At 40.2% G+C, this 26,924-nt stretch overlaps 2 protein-coding genes across 2 annotated transcripts; one reads left to right on the forward strand and one right to left on the reverse strand.

Moving 5' to 3' along the window:
• The first annotated feature begins 109 nt into the window (after positions 1–109).
• Positions 110–25,410, forward strand: LOC131486796 (uncharacterized). Its single transcript, XM_058686725.1, has 9 exons — positions 110–427; positions 622–747; positions 882–1,074; positions 1,772–1,894; positions 3,893–4,044; positions 11,667–11,753; positions 13,221–13,989; positions 16,788–16,910; positions 24,741–25,410. Exons 1-7 carry the CDS (start codon positions 110–112, stop codon positions 13,410–13,412), a joined length of 1,191 nt encoding a protein of 396 aa, XP_058542708.1. The 3' UTR covers positions 13,413–13,989; positions 16,788–16,910; positions 24,741–25,410.
• BTG4 (BTG anti-proliferation factor 4) lies at positions 22,736–26,887 on the reverse strand. Its single transcript, XM_058686728.1, has 4 exons — positions 26,428–26,887; positions 25,833–25,970; positions 24,814–25,012; positions 22,736–22,949 (listed from the first exon to the last, which is right to left on the reverse strand). The coding sequence occupies exons 1-4, from the start codon at positions 26,598–26,600 to the stop codon at positions 22,770–22,772; spliced, it is 690 nt and encodes a 229-aa protein (XP_058542711.1). The 5' UTR covers positions 26,601–26,887; the 3' UTR covers positions 22,736–22,769.
• Positions 26,888–26,924: the final 37 nt, after the last annotated feature.

Genomic DNA, 26,924 nt, shown 5'->3' on the forward strand with positions numbered 1-26,924 from the left:
TCAGAGTGGCCCAGAGCGGGGCCTGCTCTCTCGAGGTGGGACAGCATCCCCTGGGCCCAGATCCCCAGAGCAGAAATCTTGGGAGTGGGGAGCTCCTCCTGCCCTCTGAATGTGCTCACCTCCCAGGCTCCCAGCCAGGCCCTGGCTCGGACCTGGCAGGTGCAGTAAACCACTGTGTCTTTTCTTCTCCCTGTCCCCAGACATGGCTGCCGTTACATGGCTCTTCTCTCTGCCCCTTGCAGCAGACAGAGAGGAGGGGGAGCAGGAGGCACAGGTGGCGCTAGGCATGCAGAGAGTCCTGCAGAGTTTAGGACACGCAGCAGAGAAGCTGGGACAAACGGTGGGCCGGCTGCGGGGCCAGGAGGAGGAGACGTGGCTACAGCAGAGTAGGGGTCAGAGCCCCCAGATCTGGAACCGTCTCAGGAAGGTGAGGCTCAGAGGCTGATGAGGGGACCCATGTACAATGCACGCATCCTCCTATGTCGTGAGATGTGGTTCTTCAGGGCGATGTAATACTCAGGGATGGGGGTGCCCTGAGGAGAAGTGGACGGGCTGGGAGGGGAACAAGAAGAGAGAGAAAAGCTCTATTTTCATTCGGGCATTTCATTTCCTGTGCTCTAGGTGGTTCAGCATCTCTCTGATGAGTTTCAGGAGGTGGTAAGGGAGAGACAGAGCTTTCTCGATCGAGCCCTCGGTCACTTACAGTACCAACGGGAGCTTAGCCGCCTCCACCTCTTGCACACCCAGGTACGGACTCTGGACTCGGCCAAGGAGATCTGCATGTCCAATTTGGTGGGGGCTTCAGCGAGAAGCTCCCAAAGCAGCCACATGGGACAGGTGGGAACCATGCATGGAACCAGGTGCTGACTATTTTGTCCTAGATTGTTGCCTCAGGAGCCCCTGCGTGTTTGGAGAATTACCCTGGAGACAAATTCTATGGAACAGTCACAGCTTCTCTAAGGGACCAGGCTGCTGCCTGCCCACTCTTGATCCCCTTCCTGAAGAGCCTCACTGCAGTGCTAGTGGGAGCTCAAGGTTATGGTCCAGGACCAGAGGATCAGGGGCCAGGAACAGGTAAGGCTGGTCACTGGCCCAGCATTCATTTCTGCTGCCAATGTTGGCCATGTTTTGATAAGTTCTAATAAACCATTAGGGCTTCTGGCACTGTAAGGGTGTGGTCACAGTACGTTCTTCAGGAGGAATATAGAGAAACCCAATGTATTAGTTATATATTGCTGTTACCACAGACTCCCAGAAAATTCTGTGTCTCAAAACCACAAACATTTTTTATTTCACAGTTACTGTGGGTCACGAATCTGGATGCAGTTTAGCTGGGGGCCAGTGCCTCAGGGTCTCATACAGGCTACATCAAGGTGTTGGGCCAGAGATGCGGTCATCTCAAGGTTCACCTGGGGAATCAATTCCCTGCCACCTGGACTTCACAGGACAGCTCACAACATGGCAGCTGGCCTCCTTCAGAGCAAGCAAGTGGGAAGGGGCAAAAAAAAAAAAAAAAAAAAAAAAATGGAAGCCACAACCTTTCTGTATCCTGATCTCATTACTTGAGCCATATTCCATTCATTAGAAATTAATCACTAGGTCCAACCCACACTCAACCAGAGGGGATAACACAAGGGCGTGGATACACATAGGGGAATCATGGGGGCCATCTTACAGGCCACCTGTCACTTGTAACACTACATCTGGCTCTTTCTTATTTAGCCCCAATCCTGTGCTCTTACTGCAACAACTACCCCCCGTCTCTGTGCAGATACAGATAAAGTTGACATCGCGTGGACCTCACCAGTCTTTTCTACCCTGAAGAAAGTAGACATCTGGTCCCAAGCCCGCAAGGAGGAAGCTGAACTACAAGCACAACTGCATCACCAACAAGGTAACCTCCTTTCCCGGTAGCCCCTGCTTGGAACTTTCATGGTACACTGAATGTGTTCGATGGTGTGACCCCAGGGACTGGGAATGTCAGAATCTTGCATCACCAATTATCCCTTTCCCCTCACCCCCAACCTAAGATTCCTAAGAGATTTTTCTGTATAAGGAATAACAAATAGGAGTCAAAGTTCCACTGTAATACTAATATGGTCAGTTTCAAAAGGGAATTCCTAAAGGCCTTCTATCTTTCCACTAAACACTGAATCTAAATCTTGGGATTTTACCCCATACTGGCCAGCCACATGTTACAAGGAGTTAATGGAAAGTGTGAGACGCAGGGAGATAGGCAGAAGACAAAGAAAAGGAAGACCTTGCACCAAAAAGGGACTCCAGATCACTTTACCAATACCACCCCTTGACATTCGCAGTCAAAAGACAATGGCTGGCCTTGCCCTGAAGAATTAGATCTGTTTCAATCCACTCAGTGCCCAAGTGGAAGAGGATTAAGAGGAGATACCGTATGCCTTTCAGTTGACCACAATGCAAGCCATTAGTCAACGCAGTTCCATAAACATCCTTGAATTTGACCAGGGATCTGCAAACTATGGCCGGCAGGCCAATTCCAGCCAGCTCTCTGTTTTTGTGTGACCCACAAGCTAAAAATAATTTTACATTTGTGAATGATTGGGGTGGGGGAAGTCAAAAGAAGAATAACATGTGTACGGAGGGCTTTGCAATTTGTCGTGCGCTCTCCTCACTCTTTGGATACGTTAGCTCCTTTAATCTCTACACCAACCCAGTAAAGTAGGTACTTTTACTCATTTCATAGAGAGGGAAGCTGAGGCATCCCAATAGGTCCAGTGAGTTGTCAAAACTCAAGGAGTTCAGCTGGAATTCAGTCCTGCAGCCTGTGCTCTTAACCTCCCTACCCATGTGGACAATTATCCAACGCTACAAAGGCACTGCCAAAAGGGGGTGCAGGCGGTATATGGTGGTGAGTTCCCAGGACACATCACTGAATTTCAGAGAAGGAAGGGAAAGCACCATGGGAGAGGGAGGCCACACTTCCAGCACAACGATGGGAACGTTGAATTTGAACCCCAGGTTTGCCTCTTGGCCAGCAATGCCTAAAATACTTATTTTTTGGAAATAAGTATTTACAGAAATGTTTTTTACAGAAAATGTTTGCTGACCCAGAACTCGACTAATTAATTAATTCCCCCTCCTTTGGGGGGAAAACTAAGAAGAGTGTGAACAGAGAAGTGGCTTCTCACCCACATTTCAACCTCCATTGTCTTACGATGGTATTGACTTTATGATGTTGAAAGCAATTTTTCATGCATTGTCTTATTTACACCTGGTAACCCAAACTCTAATTCTGTAAGATGGCGAAAGATTATTAACGTACGTTTTATAGATGAAAGAGCTGATGTTCAAAGAAGTTTAGTGTCTTTCCCAGGGTCTTCCAAAACCTGGACCAGAACTCAGGTCTTCTAGCTACTAGCCCAGGATTCTTTGCTATGCCATGCTACCCAAGCTTTTTTCATTGTCTTCTCAAAAATAAAAAGATCATACAAAATGCTTAAATACCCGGGGCCCATTAGAGACAATCTGTGAGGAAGTAAGATTATTCTGTTAATAGAGCTAGCATTTACTGAGTGCTTACTATGTACCAGACCCAGTTCTGAGCACATTACATTTAGTGATCCAAACAACCCTATGAAACACGTAGTAGAAAATTGGTTGCCATCCTCTCCAGACCCTCATCTTTTTGTTGTTGTTCTGGACACCTCTGTTCCTATTGACTGAGGCTCACTTGCTTTTCCATGAAAATGGGCAGGAGGATCCAAGGCACAGTGTACATATCTGGCATGGGTGGATGGACCGATCGATGCAAATGCACCTTTTCCTAAGCTGAATTGTGTTGCTGTTGCCCTTACTAAAATCATCACTGTACAGAAAAATCAGTGGAATCGTTACTGTGTTCTCTTTATCTCTGTAGCCCCAGAAAACTGTTTGCAGGATGTCCCGAAACCTCAGATAATGCTGAAGGAAGAGCTTATCGCTGTGCAAGCCACAGACCTTTCTGCCAGGGAGTTTGTGGTTTACCAGTATGGCCTCTCCATCCTGGACCTCCTCACCCCCCAGCTTCAGGTAAATCTGGTTGCCTGCCTGTCTATGGAGCAATCATCATGCAGCCAAGAAGGTCAAGGTGACCAGGAGGGAGGCTTTCAGGTGGTAGATATACCTTAGGATTAAGCAGCTGGAATAGAGTACTTAGTAATCTCTCTTTTAAGGGGATAGAAGTCATTTTACCAATCTACAGTCTAATGTCTCAAATGATGGTGAGTAGAATCAATTAAGTACTTTGTACATGCCAGAAAATGTTCTAATAACTTGCATGAAATAACTCATTCAATCATGAAAACCCTATGCCATACTATTATTTTTTTCTTATGTTTTTGTTCAAGCATAATTAACATACAGTGTTATATTAGTTTCAGGCACACAATGTAGTGGTTCAACAACTCTCTACATGACTCAGTGCTCATCATGCTAAGTGTACTCTTAATCCCCTTCACCAGTTTTCCCCATCCCCACCACCACCTCCCCTCTGGCAACTACCAGTTTGTTCACTATATTTAAGAATTTGGTTTCTGGGGCACCTGGGTGGCTCAGTCGGTTAAGCTTCTGACTTCAGGTGATGTCATGATCTCGCAGTTGGATTCAAGCTCAGAGCCTGGAGCCTGCTTCGGATTCTGTGTCTCCCTCTCTCTCTGCCCTCCCCTGCTGGCACTTTGTCTCTCTCTCAAAAATAAATAAACATTAGAAACGTTTAAAAAAAAGAATTTGGTTTTTTTGTCTCCTCATTGTTCATTGTTTTGTTTCTTAAATTCCACATATGAGTTAAATCATATGGTGTTTGTCTGTCTGACTTACTTCACTTAGCATAATGCTCTCTAGGTCCTTCTATGTTGTCACAGCAAGATTTCATTCTTTTTTTATGGCTAAGTAATATTCCATGATATAGATAGATAGATAGATAGATATAGATATATAGATATAGATATAGATACAGACATAGATATAGGCATCTATCTATATCTATGTCTATATATACCACATCTCTTTTATCTAGTCATCTATTGATGGACACTTGGGTTGCTTCAGCATCTTGGCTTATTATAAATAATGTTGCAATAAACATAGGGGTGCGTATATTTTCTCAAATCACTGTTTTCATTTTCTTTGTGTAAAAATCCAGCAGTGGAATTACTGGGTCATATGGTAATTGTATTTTTTAAATGTTTGTTTATTTATTTTGAGAGAGAGCAAGAGAGTGTGTGATCAGGGGAGGGACAGAGAGAGAGGGAGAGGCAGAGAGAATCCCAAGCAGGCACCACACTCAGTGCAGAGCCTGATGCAGAACTCCATCCCACGCCGCTGTGATCATGACCTGAGCTAAAAGCAAAAGTCAGACGCTTAACCAACTGAGCCACACGGGCACCCTGGTAATTGTATTTTTAATTTTTTGAGGAACCTCCATATTGTTTTCCACAGTGGATGCACCTGTTTGCATTCCCACCAGTGGTGCACAAGGATTCTTTTCTCTGTGTCCTTGTCAACATTTGTTATTTATGTTTTTTTTATTTTAGCCATTCTTACAGGTATGAGGTGGTATTTCATTGTGGTTTTGATTTGCATTTGCTGGAGGATGAATGATGTTGAGCATCTTTTCATGTGCCTCTTTGGCATCTGTATGTCTTCCTTGGAGAAAATGTCTATTCATGTCCTCTACCCATTTTTAATCAGATTGTGTGTGTGTGTGTGTGTGTGTGTGTGTGTGTGTGTGTGTGTGTGTGTTTGGTGTTGAGTTGTAATGAGTTCTTTATATATTTTGGATATTAACCCCTTATCAGATATATCATTTGCAAATATCTTGTCCCATTCAGTAGGTTGCCTTTTTGTTTTGTTGATGGCTTCCTTCACTGTGCAAAAGCTTTTTATTTTGGTGTAATCCCAATAGTTTCATTTTACTTTTGTTTCCCTTGCCCTAGGAGACATATGTAGAAAAAGGTTTCTATGGCCAACATCAAGGAAATTACTGCCTATGTTTTCTTCTAGGAGTTTTGTGGTTTCAGGTCTCACATTTCGATCTTTAGCCCATTTTGAGTTTATTTTTGTGTATGGTATAAGAAAGTGGTCCATTTTCATTCTTCAACATAAGTTGTCCAGTTTTCCAAACACCATTTGTTAAAGAAGCTTTTTCCAATTTTATATTCTTACCTCCTTTGTCATAGATTAATTGACCATAAAAGTATGGGTTTATTTCTGAACTCTCTATTCCATTCCATTGATCTATGTGTCTCTTTTTGTGCCAGTACTGTACTGTTTTGATTACTACAGTTTTGTAGTACGCCTTGAAATCTGGAACTGTGATACTTCCAGCAATGTTTTTCTTTTTCAAAATTGCTTTGGCTATTTGAGGTCTCTTGTGGCTCCATAGACATTTTAGGATTATTCATGCTAGCTCTGTGAAAAATACTATTGGCATTTTGATAGGGATTGCATTAAGTCTGTAGATTGCTTGGGGTAATATGGACATTATAGCAATATTAGTTCTTCTAATCCATAAGCATGGAATATCTTTCCATTTGTTTGTGTCATCTCCAATTTCCTTCATCAGTGTTCTATAGTTATCAGAGTACAGATCTTTCACCTCCTTGGTTAAGTTCATTCCTAAGTATTTTACTGTTTTCAGTGTAATTGTAAATGGGATTGTTTTCTTAATTTCTCTTTACACTACTTCATTATTAGTTATAGAAATGGAACACATTTCTGTATATTAATTTTGTATCCTGTGACTTTACTGAATTCATGCATCAGTTTTAATGGTTTTTTTGGTGGAGTGTTTCGGGTTTTCCATATATAGTATCATGTCACCTGCAAATAGTGAAAGTTTTCCTTCTTCCTTGCCAATTGGGATACATTTATTGCTTTTTCTGGTCTGATTGCTGTGGCTAGGATTTTCAGTGCTATGTGGAATAAAAGTGGTGGGAGTGTACATCCTTGTCTTGTTCCTGATCGTAGAGGAAAAGCTCCCAGTTTTTCACCACTGAGTATGCCATTCACTGTGAGCTTTTTATATACAGCCTTTATTAAGTTGAGGTATGTTTCCTCTAACCTACTTTGTTGAGGATTTTTATCATGAATGGATGTTGTACTTTGCCAAATGCTTTTTCTGCATCTATTGAGATGATCATATGGTTTTTATCCTTTTTTTGTTCATGTGATATATCACATTGATTGATTTGTGAATATTGAACCACACTTGGCACCCCTGGAATAAATCTCACTTGGTTGTAGTGAGTGATTTTTTTTAATGTATTGTTGGATTCAGTTTGATAATATTTTCATGAGGATTTTTGCATCTATGTTCATCAGAGATATTGGCATATAGTTTTTTGGGGGGAAGGGTTGTAGAAATTTTTTCTGTTATTGGTATCAGGATAAGGCTGGCCTCATAGAATGAATTTGGAAGTTTTCCTTCCTCTTATATCTTTTGGAATAGTGTGAGAATAGGTATTTCCTCTTCTTTAAATGGTAGAATCCATGTGTGAAGCCATCTGGTCTTGGACTTTTGTTTGTTGGAAGTTTGGTTTGTTTTTTTTTTTTTTTTCATTATTACTGATTCAATTTGATTGCTAGTAATCAGTCTGTTAAAATTTTCTATTTTTCCTGTTGAAGTTTTGGAAGGTTATATGTTTTTAGGAATTTATCCATTTCTTCTAGGTTGTCCAATTTGTGGGCATGTAATTTTTCATAATATTCTCTTATAATCATTTGTATTTCTGTGGTGTAGGTTGTTGTTTCTCCTCCTTTATTTATTTGAGTCATTTCTCCCTCCTTCCGTCCCTCTCCATCTCTGTATATTTTTATGAGCCTGGCTAAAGGTTTATCAATTTTATTGATCTTTTCAAAGAACCAGATCCTTGGTTCATTGATCTGTTCTAATTTTTTAGTCTCTATTTCATTTATTTCTACTCTAACATTTATTATTTCCTTACTTCCACTGGCTTTGGGCTTTGTTTGTTCTTCTTTATAAAGCTCCTTTATTTGTACGGTTAGGTTGTTTGAGATTTTTCTTGGTTCTTGAGTGAGGCCTGTATTGCTATAGTCCTTCCTTTTACAACAGCTTTTGCTGCATTCCAAAGATTTGGGACCATTGTGTTTTCATTTTCATTTATGTCCATATTTTTTAAAATTTCTTCTTTTATGTGCTGGTTGACTCATTTATTGTTTAGCAGCATGTTATTTCACCTCCATATAGTTGTGTTCTTTCTAGATTTTTTCTTGTGATTGACTTCTAGTTTCATACCATCGTGGTCAGAAAATATTCATGCTATGATTTCAGTCTTTTTTAATTTTTTGAGACTTGTTTTGTGGCTTTAACATGTGATCTGTTGGGAAAAATGTTCCATTTGCTCTTGAAAAGAATATTGTGTTGGGATGAAATATTCTGAATGTGTCTGTTAGATCCATCTGGTCCAATGTGTCATGCAAAGCCACTGTATCCTTGTTGATTCTCTGTTTAGGTGATCTATCCATTGATGTAAGTGGGGTAGTAAAGTCCTCTACTACTATTGTATTACTTACTACTGATTTTTTTCCTTTATGTCTGTTAATAGTTGCTTTATGTATTTTGGTGCTTTCATATTGGGTGCATAAATATTTACAGTTGTTATATATCCTTGTTGGATTATTCCTTTTATCATTAGGTAGTATTCTTCTTTGTCTCATGTTTTAGTTTTTGTTTTAACATCTATTGTGTCCAATAGAAGTATTACTACCTTAGTTTTCTTTTTGCTTCCATTTGCATGATAAATGTTTTTCCATACCTTCACTTTCTATCTATGTCTTTAGGTCAAAGTGAGTCTCTTGTAAGCAGCATATAGATGGGTCTTGCTTTTTATCCATTCAGTCACCCCATGTCTTTTGATTGGTGCAGTTGGTCCATTTACATTCAAACTAATTATTGAGGGTATACAAGTAGCTGTGTTCCCTGCCAGAACGTCCAAAGTAATTATTGATAAGTAGGTACTTTTGCCATTTTGTTACTTGTTTCATGATTGTTGTGTAGTTCTTCTCCGTTCCTTTCTTCTCTTACTCTCTTCCTTTGTGCTTTCATGGCTTTCTTTAGTGATGTGCTTAGACTCCTTCCTCTTCATTTTTTGCCTATCTATTATAAGTTTTTGATTTGTGAATACTATTAGGTTGATATATAGCATCCTATGTATATAGAAGTCCATATTAGGTTGATGATCACTTAAGTTTGAACCTATTCTAAAAGCACTAAAATTTTACCTCCCTCCTTCACATCTTATCTATATGATGCCATACTTTACATCCTTTTACTTTGTGAATACTGTGACTGATTTTTATAGATATAATTGATTTTACTGCTCTTGTGCTTTAGCCTCCATACCAGTTTTATAAGTGATTAGCCTATTTTTATTATGTTTGTATTTACCTGTGTCATGTTTTCTTTGCTAATTTTTTTACTCCTGATTGTGGCCTTTTCTTTCCACTCAAAGAATTCCTTTTAATGTTTGTTGTAAGGCTCATTTAGTGGTTATGAACTCCCTTTACTTTTGTCTTTCTGGGAAACTGTTTATCTGTCCTTCTTTATGAATTATAGCATAGCTGGATAGAATATTCTTTGTTGCAGCCTTTTCCTTTTTAGCCCTTTGAATATATCCTGCCACTCCCTTCTGGCCTGCAAAGCTTCTGCTGAAAGATCCACTCATAGCCTTATGGGGTTACCCTTGCTAGGTAATGGTTTTATTTTCTCTTGCTGCTTTTATTTTCTCTTGCTGCTTTTATTTTCTCTTGCTGTTTTCCATCTTAATTAGGATGTGTCTTGGTGTAGACTTCCTTGGACTGATTTCAATGGGGGCTTTCTTTGCCCCCTGGGTCTGGATATCTGTGTCCTTTCCCATCTCAGGGACATTTTCAGCTATTATTTCTTCTAATAAGTTTTCTGTCCTCTGCTCTCTGTCTTGTCCTGCATCCTCTGATCTGTTCTTGATTTCTTCTGGTGTATTTTTAATTTCAGTTATTGAGTTATTTTTCTATTATTGGTTCTTTTTTTAATTATCTATTTGTTGAAGGTCTCACTGAGATCCTCCACTGTTTTCTCATGTCCAGTAAGTATCTTTATGACCATTCCTTTGAATTCTCTATCAGGCACATTGCTTATTTTCATTTCATTGGGCTCTTTGCTGTGGTTTTTGTCCTGTTCTTTCATTTGGAATATACTCCTTTGTCTCTTCATTTTGTCTAACTTTGTGTTTTGTTCCTCTGTATTAGGAAAGTCAGCTAAGTCTCCTGCTCTTAAAAGTAGGGGCCACATAGGGGCGCCTGGGTGGCGCAGTCGGTTAAGCGTCCGACTTCAGCCAGGTCACGATCTCGCGGTCCGTGAGTTTGAGCCTCGCGTCAGGCTCTGGGCCGATGGCTCGGAGCCTGGAGCCTGTTTCCGATTCTGTGTCTCCCTCTCTCTCTACCCCTCCCCCGTTCATGCTCTGTCTCTCTCTGTCCCAAAAATAAATAAAAAACGTTGGAAAAAAAAATTAAAAAAAAAAAAAAGTAGGGGCCACATGAAGAAGAGGTCCTCTAGTGCCCTAAAATAAAATGCCCCCTGTTTAGCAGACCAGATGCTTCAGCGGTATCTCCTGTGTATGCAGTGTGCACCCTACTCTTGTGACTGAGATGTGTTTGCCTTCAGTCCATTCAGCTGCAATGACCCACTTTGCCTGTTTTGGACAGGGTTTGGTCCCTGTACTCTTAAGGGGCTAGTCTGGGGCCGCTCTGGGCTTATAGTTGTATCAGACCAGATGCCTGCCCTCAGCTCATTTGCCAAGGCTTTAGTCACACTTAACTGTAGGGTGCGTTCCCTGTGTTGTCCTTGAGAGGCTTTTGTTGGTGAGGCCTGCAGTCAGACCAGGTGTCTGCCCCCCGTCCCTCTGTTAGGGTTGCAGTGACTCTGAACTACAGGGCTCTCTCCTCGTACTGCCCACTGTGAGATTTTTGTTGGTAGGTGGGATTAGCAGTCATTTGAGACGTCTGCTCCCAACCCTTGCTGGGGCTGCAGTTGAACTGGTGTGTGGTTTTCTCCCCGTTTCACTGGGGGTTTCGTTCCCAACCATGTCCCCACCCCTCCTACCGTTTTTGATGTGGCCTCCTCTCTATGACTAACTGTGAAGAGTCTGTTCTACCAGTCTTCATGTCATTTTCTAGGTCAGTTGCATTGATATGGCTATTATCTAAGTGTATCAGTGGGATGAGGTAAGCTTAGGATCCTCCTACTCTGTCATCTTCCCAGGCTCCTATATCTATTTTTCTTCTCATTTTAAAAATAAGGTGGGAAAATACAAAGTGGTTGAGTTAACTTACCCAACATCACACAACCAAAAGGGTAGAGCCAGGTGAGGACTCAAGCATCATGCTTCACAGCCCCGATGCCTGACTGCCACCCTCGAGTTAGAAAAGTAGTAAGTTAATGCTTATAATTAGCATAAATATCGAACACAGAAATACTCTTTCCACTTTCCTTTAGTGTATACTGAAGCTCCTTATCCTGTTACACTTTAAATTGATGTTCCAATGCATTTACTTCCCATTAATTTGGTTGGTGCTACGGAGCTGAGCTACATGAGAATTTCTTAGCAAGAGGATGGGTTTGGGTTTGGGTTTTATTTGTTTCTTATTCTTTTCAGGCTCCTGAAATCACCCTGCAGATTGCTTCTCATCTGCCTGCCATGGACGCCTCAGAAAATGCCTTCGAAGGCTCCTTCTTCTTTCAGGTGCTGCAAATTCAGCCCCAGAGGCGGGTTTGTAAAATTCCAGGGTCTAAAGAGATAGACAGAAGCAAAAAGAACAAACACTATAAAACATTTTTCTCTCTCGAGTCCTGACATACTTTATCCCTCTTGGTAATAAGTCATTTAGTAAGACATAATAAATGTCACCGTGTAAAAGCTTTCTCTTAATTAGTGAAATGAGTATGTCCCGGCTTGTGTCCAGAGAGAGAATCATAATGGCTTTGTGCCTGTTGATGAATCTCTGTCATCAAAGTCGGTGGTTCCAGACTGGTGTTTCCCGTCAGAGTCATGGTTCCAGCCTCTGCAAATCCTGCACAATCAGCATCTTTCCGCAGAAAGGGATCGAAATTGTTCTTGTGCTTGCAGTTCCTCGAATATGTAGGATTGGCAGTGCCTTGGTGGTAGCCCTAAGCCAGTATACACAGACCTGAAACACTGATAACGGTTCATTGGTAAACAGTGATTGTGAGAGGGGGCACTGCTAACCAATGCTAGAGGACTAGGATGCGGTTCACATTTGACCACTCGGTTGTTGGGAAAGTTAATTAAGACCAAAAATAACTCCCACACTGCACCCTCCAGGCATCATTTCACTTGATCCTCAAAGCTATCTATGAAGTAGGCAAGAATTTAATCCCATTTTACTGATGGGGAAACAAACTCAGGATTCACCGACTACTGGAGTACTGTGTGTCCAGCATTTGGCCACGTGCCTTACGTGCATTATCTCATTTACAGCTTACAACAGCCCAACCCTACTGGGCGACTACTCTTGTGACCTCCATTTTATGAGTTAAGATATTGAGACCCATTGAGGCCAAGTGATTTTCCCAAGCTCACAGTGTTATCAAGAGTTTAAACTCAAGTCCAGGTGTATTAGAACACCAAACTCGTTGTTTAACCACTATTATGAGCTGTCCCCAGAGCTCATTCCAGAACCAGATCTCAAGACTATCTGACTCCAAATTACTTAATGCTTTTTCCAAGCCAACCTATTGCCTGAAGAAGGGAGTTATTTCAAGTCAATTAGACAAGACAGGATATTTGAGAACCTGATTACAATAAAAGCATGAAAGACAAAGTCAGAGAGCCCTGTCAGGCACTGATTATCAAACTGAGGTCCTTGGACCTCGTGCATCAACCACCTGGGGAGCTGGTAAAAATGGAGATGCCAAGGTTTTTCCTAAACCAGCCAATAGAACCAGACATTCTGGGGTGGGCCCCCAGAATAGTATCACTCCCTTGCGATTCGAACATGATTTATTCCGGGAGTTGAACTAAAGCAATAGTTTTTACCTCATCATCAGTAAATTTCCATTAAGCGTGGGGAGTCTCTGACTTTATGATTCCAAAAGTGAATTTAGACCACATGAAAGTAGGAAAAGAAAGAGGTAGTGGAGATGTTCCCTGAGGTTGATATCTCCGTATTTGGGTATCTCCTCTACTAAGAGCGCTGAAAACATACTGTTTGTTGGGAGAGAGTCTTTGGCATCTGTGGGAAGCTTCATTCTGCTGCTGATCCACTGCCTGGCCCACATCGCTGCCAAGGACTTCCACCAGGACTCAGACCCTGCCTTTCTGAGGTCATTTTACAAGGTATTTCTAAAATGCACAGTTTTCTTTGCTTCTCTCCCAGAATGACGGATTTGTTAAGCTGTGCGACATTTCAAAGCTACTTAGGTCCCATTGTTGGCCTCTGGTTCCTACTGCCTGGCCAGGAGGAAGGTTTTCCTGATCTAATTTCCTGTGGCAGCCTATAACAAAATGCATGTACCACTCTGTAAAAACTCAAAAAGAGGTGGCCTTCCTATGAGAATGGCATCACAGCTTTCTTGGCTATTTCCTTGCCAACACATAAGCCGCACCAGAATTGCAAATGACAATAATAACCCACGGTAAGGGCAAGCGAAGATGATGGATATCAAACCCCATCTTTCTTTCAGCTATTATTTTGAAGCTGTATAATAGCAATTATCTAGAATGGAACTGATTTGGCCCCCCTCACCTTTTCCTTGACCAGGGCTTGCAGGCTTATTTCAGGGAAGCATTCTCTATGGCGCTGCAAATGTCAGCGGTTTCCTGGGACGGTAAGCTTGACCGAAGCATAAGTGCTATTCTGCTGGAAGAGCAGCCCGTCTCTGAGAGAGGAAGAGATCTTCTCTCGAAACTCATTGAAAGGAAGTGTGAGTCTCACTTGGAGCCAGAGTCATCAGAAGAGGTAACTAACTTCAACTGGTGTAGCACATGTTGGTTAAAGATTGACTTCTTCATGGACTAAAGGCCTCGGTGTCCGACCTGTTCAGATATTTCTGGCCTCCCCTGGTGGTACACTGCCTTGACACCCAGGCCGCTCCTCAAACCACATACCACAATATATTTTTTAATCCTGTGTCCTGCCAGGCGGACAGTAGGTATCTGGCTGTTTGAGTTCGGGGATTGCCAATGTGGCCCCATAGTTACTTAGCTCATATCCCACTAACCTATTTATCAATTTGCAGAATTCCATCTTTAAAACTACGGTGACTCAGTGACTAAATTTAGATGCCCAGATGATAGCTTTTTTACCCAACTTGCGGTGTGCTCTTTTCTATGCAAGCCTGATAATGGTATTCTTAATACTGTGTTATTTAAAGTGCTTTTATGAGAATACCATCATATTTAACTATTAAAAATATCACAAAGTTTAAATCTGGGATCTTGAAATTGTTATCCTTCATGAAAGATCAGTTCACTCTTGAGTTGCATCTTTTTTCACATTATTTATATAAACCTTTAGAAATTTCGAAGAATTTTTATGTATATGTTCTCTCATATATTCTCTCTCAGCCAGCAATCCTGCAGAATAGGTAGCAGACATATTTTTAGTCACATTTTGAATTTAAGGAGAGATTAAGCAATTTGCCCCAAATCATGAAGCTGTTAGTAGTGGCAGATCTGAGATCAGATGCTAGATCTCCTGACTCCTAGTAAATGTTCCATATACACCTATCTATGATCAGATCCCCATTAGTTACCAATCAGAGATTTGTTTTGTGCTCGTTGATGGTGATGGTGACAGTGGTCATCCAGGCTCCAGAATCAATCACACCCTAGCCCCCAGAGACCCCAGAGAATGCTCAGTTCTCTCTCTGCATTCAGCAGCAGCAGCATCTGACCCATCTGATTACTTCCTTGTCCCCAGTACAGTCTTGGCTTGGCTCCAAGGACCCCAGAGTCCTCTGGTTTGCCCCTACCTGTGTGGCTGCTCCTTCTCAGTCTCCTTTGCTCGTCCTGCCTCTTCTCCCTAGGCTGTTCATGTTGGAGGGCCAGGATTTATTCCTGTCCTCTTCTCTTCTCTGTCTATATTTGCTCCCCTTAGGGATCTCAGCCCATCTTCAAGCTTCAAATCCCAACCATATGTCAAGGAATCTCAAATTTTTATCTCCAGCCCCACCCAACTCACTAACTCAACTCAACTGCTTATGGGCCGTCTCCACTTCCGGGTCTAAGAAACATCTCAAATTCATTATGCCCCCAATCTGTCTTCTGTCCAAACCTCCCCTACTAGAAACCTTCCCGATTGCAGTTGGTGGCAACTGTATTCTTCTGGTTTCTTAGGCCAAAGTCTTCCTTGAAACCTCTCTGTTACAAACACCCTGTAACTAATCCATCAGGAAATCCTGTCACTCTACCTTCAGAGTATATTCATAATAAGACCACATCTCATTGCCTACAGTGCTACCAGCGTGGTGCAAGCCCACGTCATCTCACCTGGATTACTGTAATATTTACTAACTGGTCCCCCGATTCCGGGCTTGCCTCTCCTCAGTCTACTCTCAGCACATTGGTCAGAGTGATCCTTTTCAAATGAAAATGGATCTGTTTAAAATCCTGCTGTGGCTCCCCATCTCACTTAGAGTCAAAGCCAAGGAAACCAAGTCCCCTTCTCTCTCATGGCCTCACCTGCTACTCTTCCCCTTGGTCACTCACCTCCAAACTACACTTTCCTCCTTGCTGTTCTTTACACACACCAGGTGCACTGCCCTCTGCCTGCAGCGGCACTGGTTCTCAACCAGGAGCAGTTTTATACCCCACAGGACATTTGGCAACGTCTGGAGACATTTCTGATTATCATGCTCCAGGAAGGGGGCTACTGCAGTTAACTAGTGGAGAGAGGCCAGGGATGCCACTGAACAGCCTACAATACATAGGACAGTCCCCACCACAAAGTATTATCCATCCCCAAATGTCAGTAGTGCTGAGGTTGAGACACTGGTCTAAGGAGTTAGAGCATGCCCAACTCCCTCACCTCTTCCAGGACTTTGTTCAAGTGTCACCTTCTCAATGAGTCCCCCTCTGACCAGCCCATCTTCATTTGCAACCCTCTTTTCTCCTGTTCATCACTTTCTCCCTACTCGGCTCTAATTTCCTTTCTCCTGTATCACTTCCTAAACCTACTGTGTAATTTACTTACTTAACCTTGTTTAATACATTTCTTCCCCTAATAGAACATAAGCTCCATGAGGGCAGAGATGTTTGTCTGTTTTGTTTCCTGATATAGCCCACATTCCAGGCTTAGAAGTAGGCTTTTAATATATTTACTATATTAATGAAGGGGTTTGTGTAACCCCTGATGCTATCTACTGAAACATTCCAATCTCACCAACCTCACCCTGGTAACTCCAGGGCAGGGAACAGCAGACGTTTATTACATACTTGTCACGTGCCAGCTGTTCTGCTGAGAGTTTTACACGCATCTCATCTATGCCCTTATAAGGTAGATGCTACTTTTGTTCCTAACTTACAGGTGAGAAAACTGAGGGTTAGGAGTGGTAAAAAGTTGCCCACAACAGAGGTCATTGTGGAGCTGGAATGCTAGTCCTCTGTCAGCCACCATTTAGGGAGAGGTCTTGCTTTCATTTTAAAAGCAGAATTGTATGTACTATGCTCAGATCCAGAGTCTGGCTAAGAATATCCACGAGTACTTAAAGGAAATGGGAGCAAAGGCATTAACTCTCTCCTCCACACTCTCCACAGTATATTAAGAAAAACAAGGATCTTCTCCTCTTCACCAATATGGAACATCTTCTAAAAAGCGTCATTGCTGCTGAAAAACAGATACCAAGAAAACGGAGAGATCAGAGTGAGGACGAAGATGAGGTGAGATGGCCTTATGATCTACAGCATTAAGACTGCTTTGCTCTGCATCTTGAAACACTTCATCATGTGTTTGGAGCCATATTTGTAAGTGAAAAAGTCAGCAGAATGAAGGATTGGAAATTAATGGTGGTATGAAAGGCTACCTGATCAATCACCCTATTTAAGAGTTTTCCCAGTACCGGGATATGGTGGATCTTAGATCTCAGTTAGAAAGGAGCCAAAAGATTTCACCCTTTGCCTTCAGGTGCATAAAGCCCTGAAGTGGGAACCGAGATGCAGACTTTCCCTGTTCACCCAGCTGGACGAGAGCAGGAAGGAGCTAGAACTGGGTCCATTACCCTCCCATTCAGGGGTTCTCTTGTTATACCTTATGACACCTGCTGCTCTTGTATAAAAGGTGTTTGATCATAAGCATGTAAAATCTTATATCTTTAAAAACCAACAAATATTTTTTCATGCAGCGTGGTGACCTTATGTGTCAAGATTGAGATCAGAAACTAGCAAGCTGGAAAAATAACTGAACACTGACTCCAGTCCTGGGCCCCAGTCTACTTTATTTAAAGTTATCACCCATGTCTTGGGTAAAAACTACCTTTAAAACTATATTAAAATATAACACAGCTTTTAAAAGTGCATATATCATAAACCCACTCCTCATGAATTGTCCAAAGTGAACATTTCTGTATAAGCAGCATCCACATCAAGAAAGAAAACATCACTAGTTTCTCAGAAGTGTCCCCCATGTCCCTTCCGTCCAGTTATCTGCCCCCCAGGAATTACCACTATCCTGCCTTCAGACACCATAAACTGTTTTTTGCTTATTCATGAACGTCACATAAATAGAATCATAAAATATGGATTACTTTTGCTTAACATCATGTTTGTCAGGTTTATCCATATTGTTGCATGTAGCTGTAGTTTGTTGATTCTCTTTGCTATAAGACCCCCATTGTATGGATTTGTCAAAATTTACTCTTTCCGATACTCATGTGCCTGTAGGTATCTTCCAGTTTGGGGTTATTACAAATAGTCTTGTGTACCTTTTGGTGACTATACGTGACTATACTGAGTCAGGTATTACTTAGAACTAGAAATTCTAGGTCTTAGGGTGTGGATATATTTGACTTTAGTAGAAACTTACAACTGGATGTCCAAAGTGATTGTCTAAATATATACTGCCAGCAGAAGATTATCAGCACTTAGTTTTTTCCATCTTTTTTATTTTATGCATTCTTGCATCCTTCTGGGTATGTGGTATTTTTGGTTTTGTTTTGTTTTTAGAGAGAAAGAGAGTGCACAAGCTGGGGAGAGGAACAGAAGGGGAAAGAGAGAGAATCCTAAGCAGGCTCCACACTCAGTATGGAGCCCAGCATGGGGCTAGATCCCATGACCCCAGAATCATGACCTGAGCTGAAATCAAGAGTCAGATGCTCAAATGACTTAGCCACCCAGGCATGTGGTATATGATTTTAATTTGCATTTTTCCGGTGGCCATTAAAACTGAGCACCATTCCTGTATTTATACATCATTTGAATATCTTCTCTTGAGTAGTGCCTATTCAAGTATTTTGCCCATTTTTCACTGGATTTCCCGTTTAATTTATTCGTAGGAATTCCTTATTCTGCAACTATTTTTCCTCGTTCTGTGGATTGCGTCTTTAGAGAAATAACTACATGTTTCTTTTTCTGTTGTATTTTTAGATCTAGAAAGAGAATGGTGATATCATTTCAGTGTGCATGTTTAAAACATGTTAAATATGTAAATATATCTGATAAAGTTATTAAGAGGATTTTTTAAAATACTTATTCATGTGTAAATCACATAATCTTGGGTGGATATATAACATAATAGATGGTAATATCTGGCACAGATGATGACGTGCTGACACTTTCAAAGTGACTAAAAAACCATTAGACCACATATCTTATTAAAATGTTCATTATTTAAAAATACTGAACCTCTTTCTAGAAATGTCAATTTGTGTATCTGTATATATAAGGCTGACTAACTTATGTAAAATTGTCTGTTACTGAGTCACACAAAGTAGTCAGGTATATTTGTACAGTATCGGGTGATCCGGAATGAGAATTTGGAGATCTGGCGATAAGATACAGGCCATGTGGCCCACACAGAAGTCACTTTGGAGACTCTGGCTCGAACACCTCAGAGAGATGAGGAGTCATCTGAAACTGAAGTTCAAGTGCTAATCAGGAGGGACACAACTGTCCCATGAATTCAATGTAAGCCAGAAAATTCTTTTGCAAACACAAACTTCGTATCAAAAGCCAGCTCGGAAGACAAATCCAATGACAGCAGTTCAGGCTGCTCCTCACATGGATAATTCTCTTTATTGTACTCCCAGATGAGTAGCAAGCGAGGTTTATTTTATGTAACAATTGTTATTGAGTCTTTCAAGCAAAGTGACAAAGGAGCAGGCTAGTCGAGAAAATTTAACAGGGGGCGCCTGGGTGGCTCAGTTGGTTAAGTGTCCAACTCTTGATTTCAGCTCAGGCCATGAACTCAGGGTTCATGAGATCGAGTCCCACGTTGAGCTCTGCACTGACAGCACAGAGCCTGCTTGGGATTCTCTCCCTCTCTTTCTGCCCCTCCCCCACTCTCTCCCAAAAATAAATGAGCATTTAAAAATGAAAAATAAAAAAGGTTTAACAAATTTTAAAAAAGATTTATAATTAAGGTTTAACAGAGAGTTTTCAGTCCAGCCACAAGGAGAGCATCTCCGAGTCAATTCACTACACACAGATCTTCAATCTCTGCCGTCTTACACGGACAGTGAGTCCTTATTTCTTTGCTGCTAGCGGCTGGTCACTCAGTCATCTCAAAGACTCATTCAGTTTAAAACATTAGCCATCAGGCAAAGGAAGTACCACATTTGTCAGCCTTAAAACTGTTTCCTTAGTTATTAGCTCAATTAAAAGTATCTACTGCCCTCGTAGCACGGATACCAGTAACATGTAGTTGCCCTAAGATTGGCCTGTGAGGGAACCATTCTCCTGTCTCTTTGATGAACTGGCAATTCATAAACAAAGCCCCCCCACCTCCGCCTCAAGTCAAAGCATAGTAATTTCATAGGGTTAAAGACTCCTCCAATACTTTGAGAAGGTAAATCTTACTTTGATAATGTAAATAATGGGTACATATCCTCGAGAACTTTATTTAGCTATTTGCATAAGTTACAAAATGCATTTCCCAAAAAAAGCAGAGTGAAGATGAATTAAACCAGACACATAAGACTATATAAAGTAGTTAGGCCAAGGGTCCAGGGCCTCTGAGACAGGTGACAAGGAAAAAGTCATGCAGGAATTAAAGAGCTTTCTTCCATATTCCTCATTCTTGGCTGAGTGGGGCACCAGCCAAAATATGATCCTCTTAACTTCCTGGCTGACTTCTCTGGCCTTCCATCTGATTCCACTAATACGCTAACAGCTGCCAGCTTTTTGGTAAGCACCCGATTTTTAATGGAAATGCCACAGATTACAAGACGGGGATCATGATCTCTTTTCTGCCACATTATGTGCACTTACTGCTGTCTCTTTTTAAAAGTTTTCAGTTAGGGGCGCCTGGGTGGCTCAGTCGGTTGGCGTCCGACTTCACCTCAGGTCACGATCTCGCAGTCTGTGAGTTCAAGCCCCGCCTCGGGCTCTGGGCTGATGGCTCAGAGCCTGGAGCCTGCTTCAGATTCTGTGTCTCCCTCTCTCTCTGCCCCTCCCCCGTTCATGCTCTGTCTCTCTCTGTCTCAAAAATAAATAAACGTTAAAAAAAATTTTTTTTTTAAACAAAAGTTTTCAGTTATCTTCAAGGTATAATTTGTGTACACACGCATATACACAGACATACACAGTCTATGTCTGTGTGCTGACAGCTCCGAGCCTGGAGCCTGCTTGGGATTCTGTGTCTCCCTCTTTCTGCCCCTCACCTGCTCATGCTCTCACTTGCTCTTTCTCAAAAATAAGTAAACATTAAAAAACAAAAGAAAACAAACTCACACACTTCAAGAGACACTTTGTTAATAAAATCCTTGTGTAAAGGTTCTTAGAAACCCATTCTTCCTAAGTATTAGGTTGTTTTACGTATAGTAACTATCTTATACAGTTTTCTTTCATTTTCTGGTCAAACTATACATGTGAATAACTCCTACAGAGAAAGTCACTGATTGAAATCTAAAATATCATTATGGAACTAAGAAACAGGTAGAAACAAGAAAGACCAGACAGGAGTAAGAATCAAACTGGCACAAGGAAGACTTAAGACAATTGTGGTTTTAAAAAAAGGAAATAAAGATATTAAAGCAATCAGACAAAAAGTAATGATCCAGCATCAGGAGAGTTGGTATCCCTGAAATGGATGGACAAAGAAAGGATTAATATTGTAGAAGATTGGTCTAGAAAAATTACATCTTCAGATGAGAAAGGGACACAGTATTCTGGGAAAAACTGATGTAAAATGACTGACAGACACATGGACATAGATTTCTAATATAGAGGAAAAGTTCTCAGACTGGCAGGCAAAGGAAGCCACCGAAAATGTTGATATGAGTGGTGGGGAGTTGGGGAAATCAAACTGGTCTCGGCTTTCTCCACGGTATAGTGCCAAAAACAGTTTCCTGTAAGGTTTATGAAATAAGAGAAAGCATAACCCAAGATTTTAATATCTCACAACTTGTCCTTCAGGAAAAAAATTAAGAATGCTTTCTGCAGCTTGATAGCAACAATTAATACTGTATAAAATTGTCCAAGTTTTAAAGATGATTCCAACCTCCTGGTATTTTCTTTTTTTTCCCCATTTTTTTCTGTTTTTTTTTTTTTCCTGGTTTTTTTTTTTTTTTTTTTTAACTTCAGAGAAAACCTTTGGAAAATAAAATATATTGTGGTAGAAACTTTCATGAATATTTCACTCTCAGTTTCTCCATTTTGCTGAGATAACTAAAATGAAAAATTAAAATAGGTCCTAAAAATTTAGTAACTCCTATAGCATGGTTTTATTAAATTAATTGTGTATCAGTTCTTATATATGTAGGATGACTGGGAAGATGGTCACCATTTGATGTTAATAATGGTAGTTTCTGGCTGGATGGTAGAGATTTTTTTTCTTGGTGAATTTTGTTTTGTTTTTGTGCTTAGCTTGAATTTTTTTATCAAGTTTTTTTATTTTAAATTAGCTTGAATCCTTATAATGAGCAGGTGTCACTGTTATGAAAGTCATAATTAAGTCTATTAAGAGTTTTAGAAATGGATGAAAATTTTTGCAAGACACGCAAGCAAGGGAATTTTGTATCTTAAAGAGTAATCTTAAAACAAGCTCCCAATGGCCTTGTGAAATAGAGCAGTGATGGCAGGTAACAAAATGGAACCAGGAGACTGTATCATGAGGCTCACACTTTGCCAAGTGAAGTTCTATTTGTTTTAATGGCTAATGAAGAAACACAAATTTTCGAAGCTTTCTTGCAAAAAAACCCAAAAACAAAAACAAAAAGAAAAAAAAAAAATCAAAAACCAAAAACAAAAAATTGACCTAGCAAGTTATTAAAAACATAGTACGTTTATTTAAACCGTTACTTTTCATAATTCATTGAATCTCATCACAGGTCACTATCTTCATTCCATTACCTTACTGAGTACATTCATTAGTGTTACATAAAACTTCACATAAAATTAAGAGTTAAAAGTGTAGCTAAGAACACTGTTATGACCTGCACTAGAGGATTTGCCATTACGCCACTCTAGTCCCTGAGATGCTTATTTTTTCTGTTTCATGGGCCTCTCAATTTTAGACTCCCTTTTGTTATAGAGAAAATGAAGCTGCTCCTCTGAGCTCTATCCCACGAGTGCCCGACCACTGCATTATCGGTTAGTGTTGACCCAGTGGTACCTGTCTACCCGGTAGATAGCAGCAGGCCTCTGACGCTTATGATTTTTATGCAATGCATAAGCATTTCCTAGGAGGCCCATACGGCCATCTGCCATATTCTTTTTGCGGGAGACATGGAACCAAGATTGAAAGGACTGTTTAAAGTTTTCAACCTGAAAAAAAAAAAAAAAGTATCAAAGTAGGCATGAAGATCGGTAAATTAAGAAGCTAGACTTAAGTACTAAACACAAACCCATGACTCACAAGGTAAGCCTTTACAAAGCAGAGTACCAATGAATAGAAAACACAGTAGATAATAAGCCAGTGGGAGGGGTGGTTATAAAGGCCTATCTTTTAAGAAAATTACATCTTTAGTACAACTAAAATACTTAAAAACACATCTTCAAATTTGCGTATATTCTTGGGTTCTCCTCTACCCCACCCTCCCTCTCTGGCTTAACACCGAACTGTCTAATCATGATCTTTTGGGCTAAGGTCTAGATATATCCATTTTCAACATCCCAAATAACCAATACAGATGTTTTACAGATCACACTCCTAAAGTACGTTGCTCTACAAAGTATATAGCTGACTACAGATCTGATCCCTAGGTGGAAGGAAATCTTTCTAAGCATAAGAATAGAATTAAGGGCATCTATTTCAATATATGATTTTAAACTTTTACACATATAGAACTATACAATAAACTATAGTTTATAAACTACACAAGCTATAGAAAAATTATTTGCCAGTAATATGAAAAGGGGTTAAAATATTTCTAACCTTTGAAGAGCCTATAATTATACATTAAGACCTCAAATAATTCGTGAGGAGAAGATTCGTATGCTAATAAGTACCCAAAACATTTGGGCACATGGAGATTTGTTTTTTAATGTTACTTAAAGTAACCGTGTCTAGAACCAGTAGCAACTTTAGTAAATTATTTTTAAGTAAGAATAACCAATTTTAGGAAAAATGATACAAGAGACACTTTCATTACATAGAGCTAGACTACAAATAAACAAAACCTTTAGATGCTACTTTGGCATATATTCCGAACAGGGAAATGTCCGTATGACCCAGTAACTCCATGTCTGAGAATCAAATCTCCACACTAACTTAAAATACATTTATCTCTACAAGTTATCAACTTTTTTTTGCATCATAAAAATGTGGAAATAATCCAGATGAGTGCCAGTAATTGATTGGTTAAATTACAAGGGAAAAAAATGCCAAGATGTTATTTCAATTGTTCTAATGTTACAACAGAAGTGATTAATTTCAGCAAACGTACAAACAAGTATATACATACAGTGTCAGTCAAGATTCTGTCTAGAGTAATGTTTTTCAAATTGTGGGTTGCAACCATTTTTGAGTCATGAAATCAATTTAGGTGGTTGAAATCAATTTAGTAGAAAATATTGGGGGCATTATGCCAAGTAAGGGTAAGTATTATTTCTTTAAACCTATTTCCAACATATAAATATTTTTACCTTTCTGTGGGTTGTGGTTAAATATATATATATATATATATATATATATATATATATATATATATATGTAGTATGTATATATAATATATATAATATGAATATATTTATGTTTAATATATATTTAATTCATTAATCTAATATGTATTTAAATTATGTATTTTTTTAGAACAACTGTTCTCATGGTGAGATTATAGACCTTTGACCATTTCTTAATATTCCAAATTTTCTACAAGTGGTAGGTTATTTTCTACTAGCAAGAAAGTCTGCTAATTTTAATATTTAATTATGAAGGAATTTGGATTAAAGGAAACTTCTGTTCAAATAATATGGAGAAACAGTCCTATGTAACTCCTGAGGACTCCACCAAGTAAAGAAACTACACAAAGAAGAAAAAAAATGTTCCTAGAATGTTAATAACGTGATTTTAATCTTTACGGTTTTGTTTCTGTTTTCCATTTGTTTCTTTTACAGTGAACAAATTCTTTTCAGAATTAGGACAGAAAAAAAAAAAAAAAAAAGCATCGAGAACTGGACCACACTTCACCTGATAAATACTCTTTGGATTGCTGACTTTAGGAATGATCTGCGGTTCTTTGTTACAACTTTCTTCATCAGAGGAAATGCCAGAGGCGTAGTCTAATGTAGCTCGATTCACAGCACAGCTGACCTGTTGGGAAAGCTCCCATTCGTCCCATCTGCCTTTAAAAGAAGCAATTGTAAATGGATGATTTTTCTCACCGTACCTAAGTAGAAAAAGAAAAGTTCTTTATTAATGATTCAAAAATCCAAGTTTTTTCTTCATTTCTAACCTTTTCTACAGACTGCTCAACCAGTCTGCAAAAAGTTATTTTAAGAAACAAATTGAAATGGCTTGACAGCAAAGCAAATTGCAAGACACTGTGACCTTCAGCTTCCACGGGGTAGCAATTAGTGAGGGTATTCTGTACGGGCTAGCTTGGTGAATTTCTCTGACAAAGATAAAAACTAGTCTCTTTTGATTCAACTAATGAACTGAGTTCCAATTCCTCTGTCCCCTTGATATTGCCTGTAATACTTAGGCCTTACAATCTATAGTTGGCAATACAGTGCAGTGATTGAAGTCAAATTTCAAATACAGGAAAACCTTAGTTGGCGAGCATAATTCGTTCCAGAAACACACTTGTAATCCAAAGCACTTGTATAGCAAAGAGAATTTCAAGAACCATTGGCTTAGTTATGATCATGTGACATTAGGCATCACATACTACTTGTATTGCAAGATAGCACTCATATCAAGTTAAAATTTATTAGAAATGTTTGCTGGTCTTGGACAACACTCTCAGAACAAGTTACTCTCAATCCAAGGTTTGACTGTACTGTGTAAAGTCTCTGTGCTTCCACTGTGTCCACTCCTACTGGAAGTCTGTGCTAAGAAAGTTTGCATCTGAAACCTTAACCAGCCAGTGCCCTCACCGCTAATGCGGGGCTTTCGTGGATCATCTCTCACAAAGGTGCACAGAACTGACTCTATAACCCGTGATTCCAGGGATCACAGAGCACACCACCTCCAGTGAGATTACTCACCTACAGCACACTTCAAAGGGATCTACCCATATGGTCATCTCCTTTGGAAGTCCCAGGTGAGAAAAATCCACGTTACTTTCAGCACAAGCCCTTTCTAGAATGGGATCTTTATCCTGACTATTATTTATCCTGATACACCTTTAGAAAGCAAGGAAAGGGAAACAAACACTTGGTGACAGGCGCCTCAGTAGACGGGAATCATGTGGTGGGCCAACTGCTCTCATACCACTGACCCCCACCCTGTCCCTCCACGGCTTTCCGAGTAGAACCATCAACACCAGCTACTCACAACGTTACATCACTAAGTCACGCAATTGGTTTTGCCGAATGTCCTCTGCCCATCTTTCACGGTAAACACAAGTCGGAGATAGTTTAAACCACCCCACGTAAGGGGGGTTGCACTACAGTTTTCAACGATGTTGAAATTGTATAGTTTTCTCTATGCACTACCACCTGCTGCATTTCTTCCAAGCCCAAGTTCAAATAAATTTGAGGCCGTAAAGCTTTTGTTACTCGTAGACCGCCAACACAATCACTGCCAACCGTTATTGCTTGCTCATTAGTTCCCCTTGTCATCCTATATGCCAGCTCTCACCTGAACGCTTGCCCTTTAGAAGGGCAGTCGGCGTGCCAGTGACTTCTGTAGGTTTCAAACAAGATTGTCGTCAGCTTTTCTGCAAAGTCTTCTATTTTCTGTTTACTCAGTTTATCATGTTTTTTCACCAATCTTGTGACAAAGAAAACGGCTGTTGCAATTTCATCTCTCATGATTCAAGAGAAAGGAGGAGGACTGCAACCATTCAAAAGAAGTGAGCATAAATGAACTAGAAACAGGATCAAGCTTACAATCAACATGTAATTGCCATTTGGAAGTTTTATATACCTGAAACATAGAAATCATTTGCTGGTCCTTCGTCAACTAAATAAGCGTGTCAGTAGGGTCCACTACCAAAACAGCCGTAAACACCAATTCCTCAATTAGCCAGTTTTTAATGTTTTCAAAGAAAAAAAACCCCACTTTTTAAAACTTTAATATACTTAAGAAACAAATAAAACGCCAGTATGCAACTTAAGCTAAAAAAAAAAAAAAAA

Source organism: Neofelis nebulosa, chromosome 10 (genome assembly GCF_028018385.1).
Source record: "Neofelis nebulosa isolate mNeoNeb1 chromosome 10, mNeoNeb1.pri, whole genome shotgun sequence".
NCBI classification, from domain to species: Eukaryota; Metazoa; Chordata; class Mammalia; order Carnivora; family Felidae; genus Neofelis; species Neofelis nebulosa.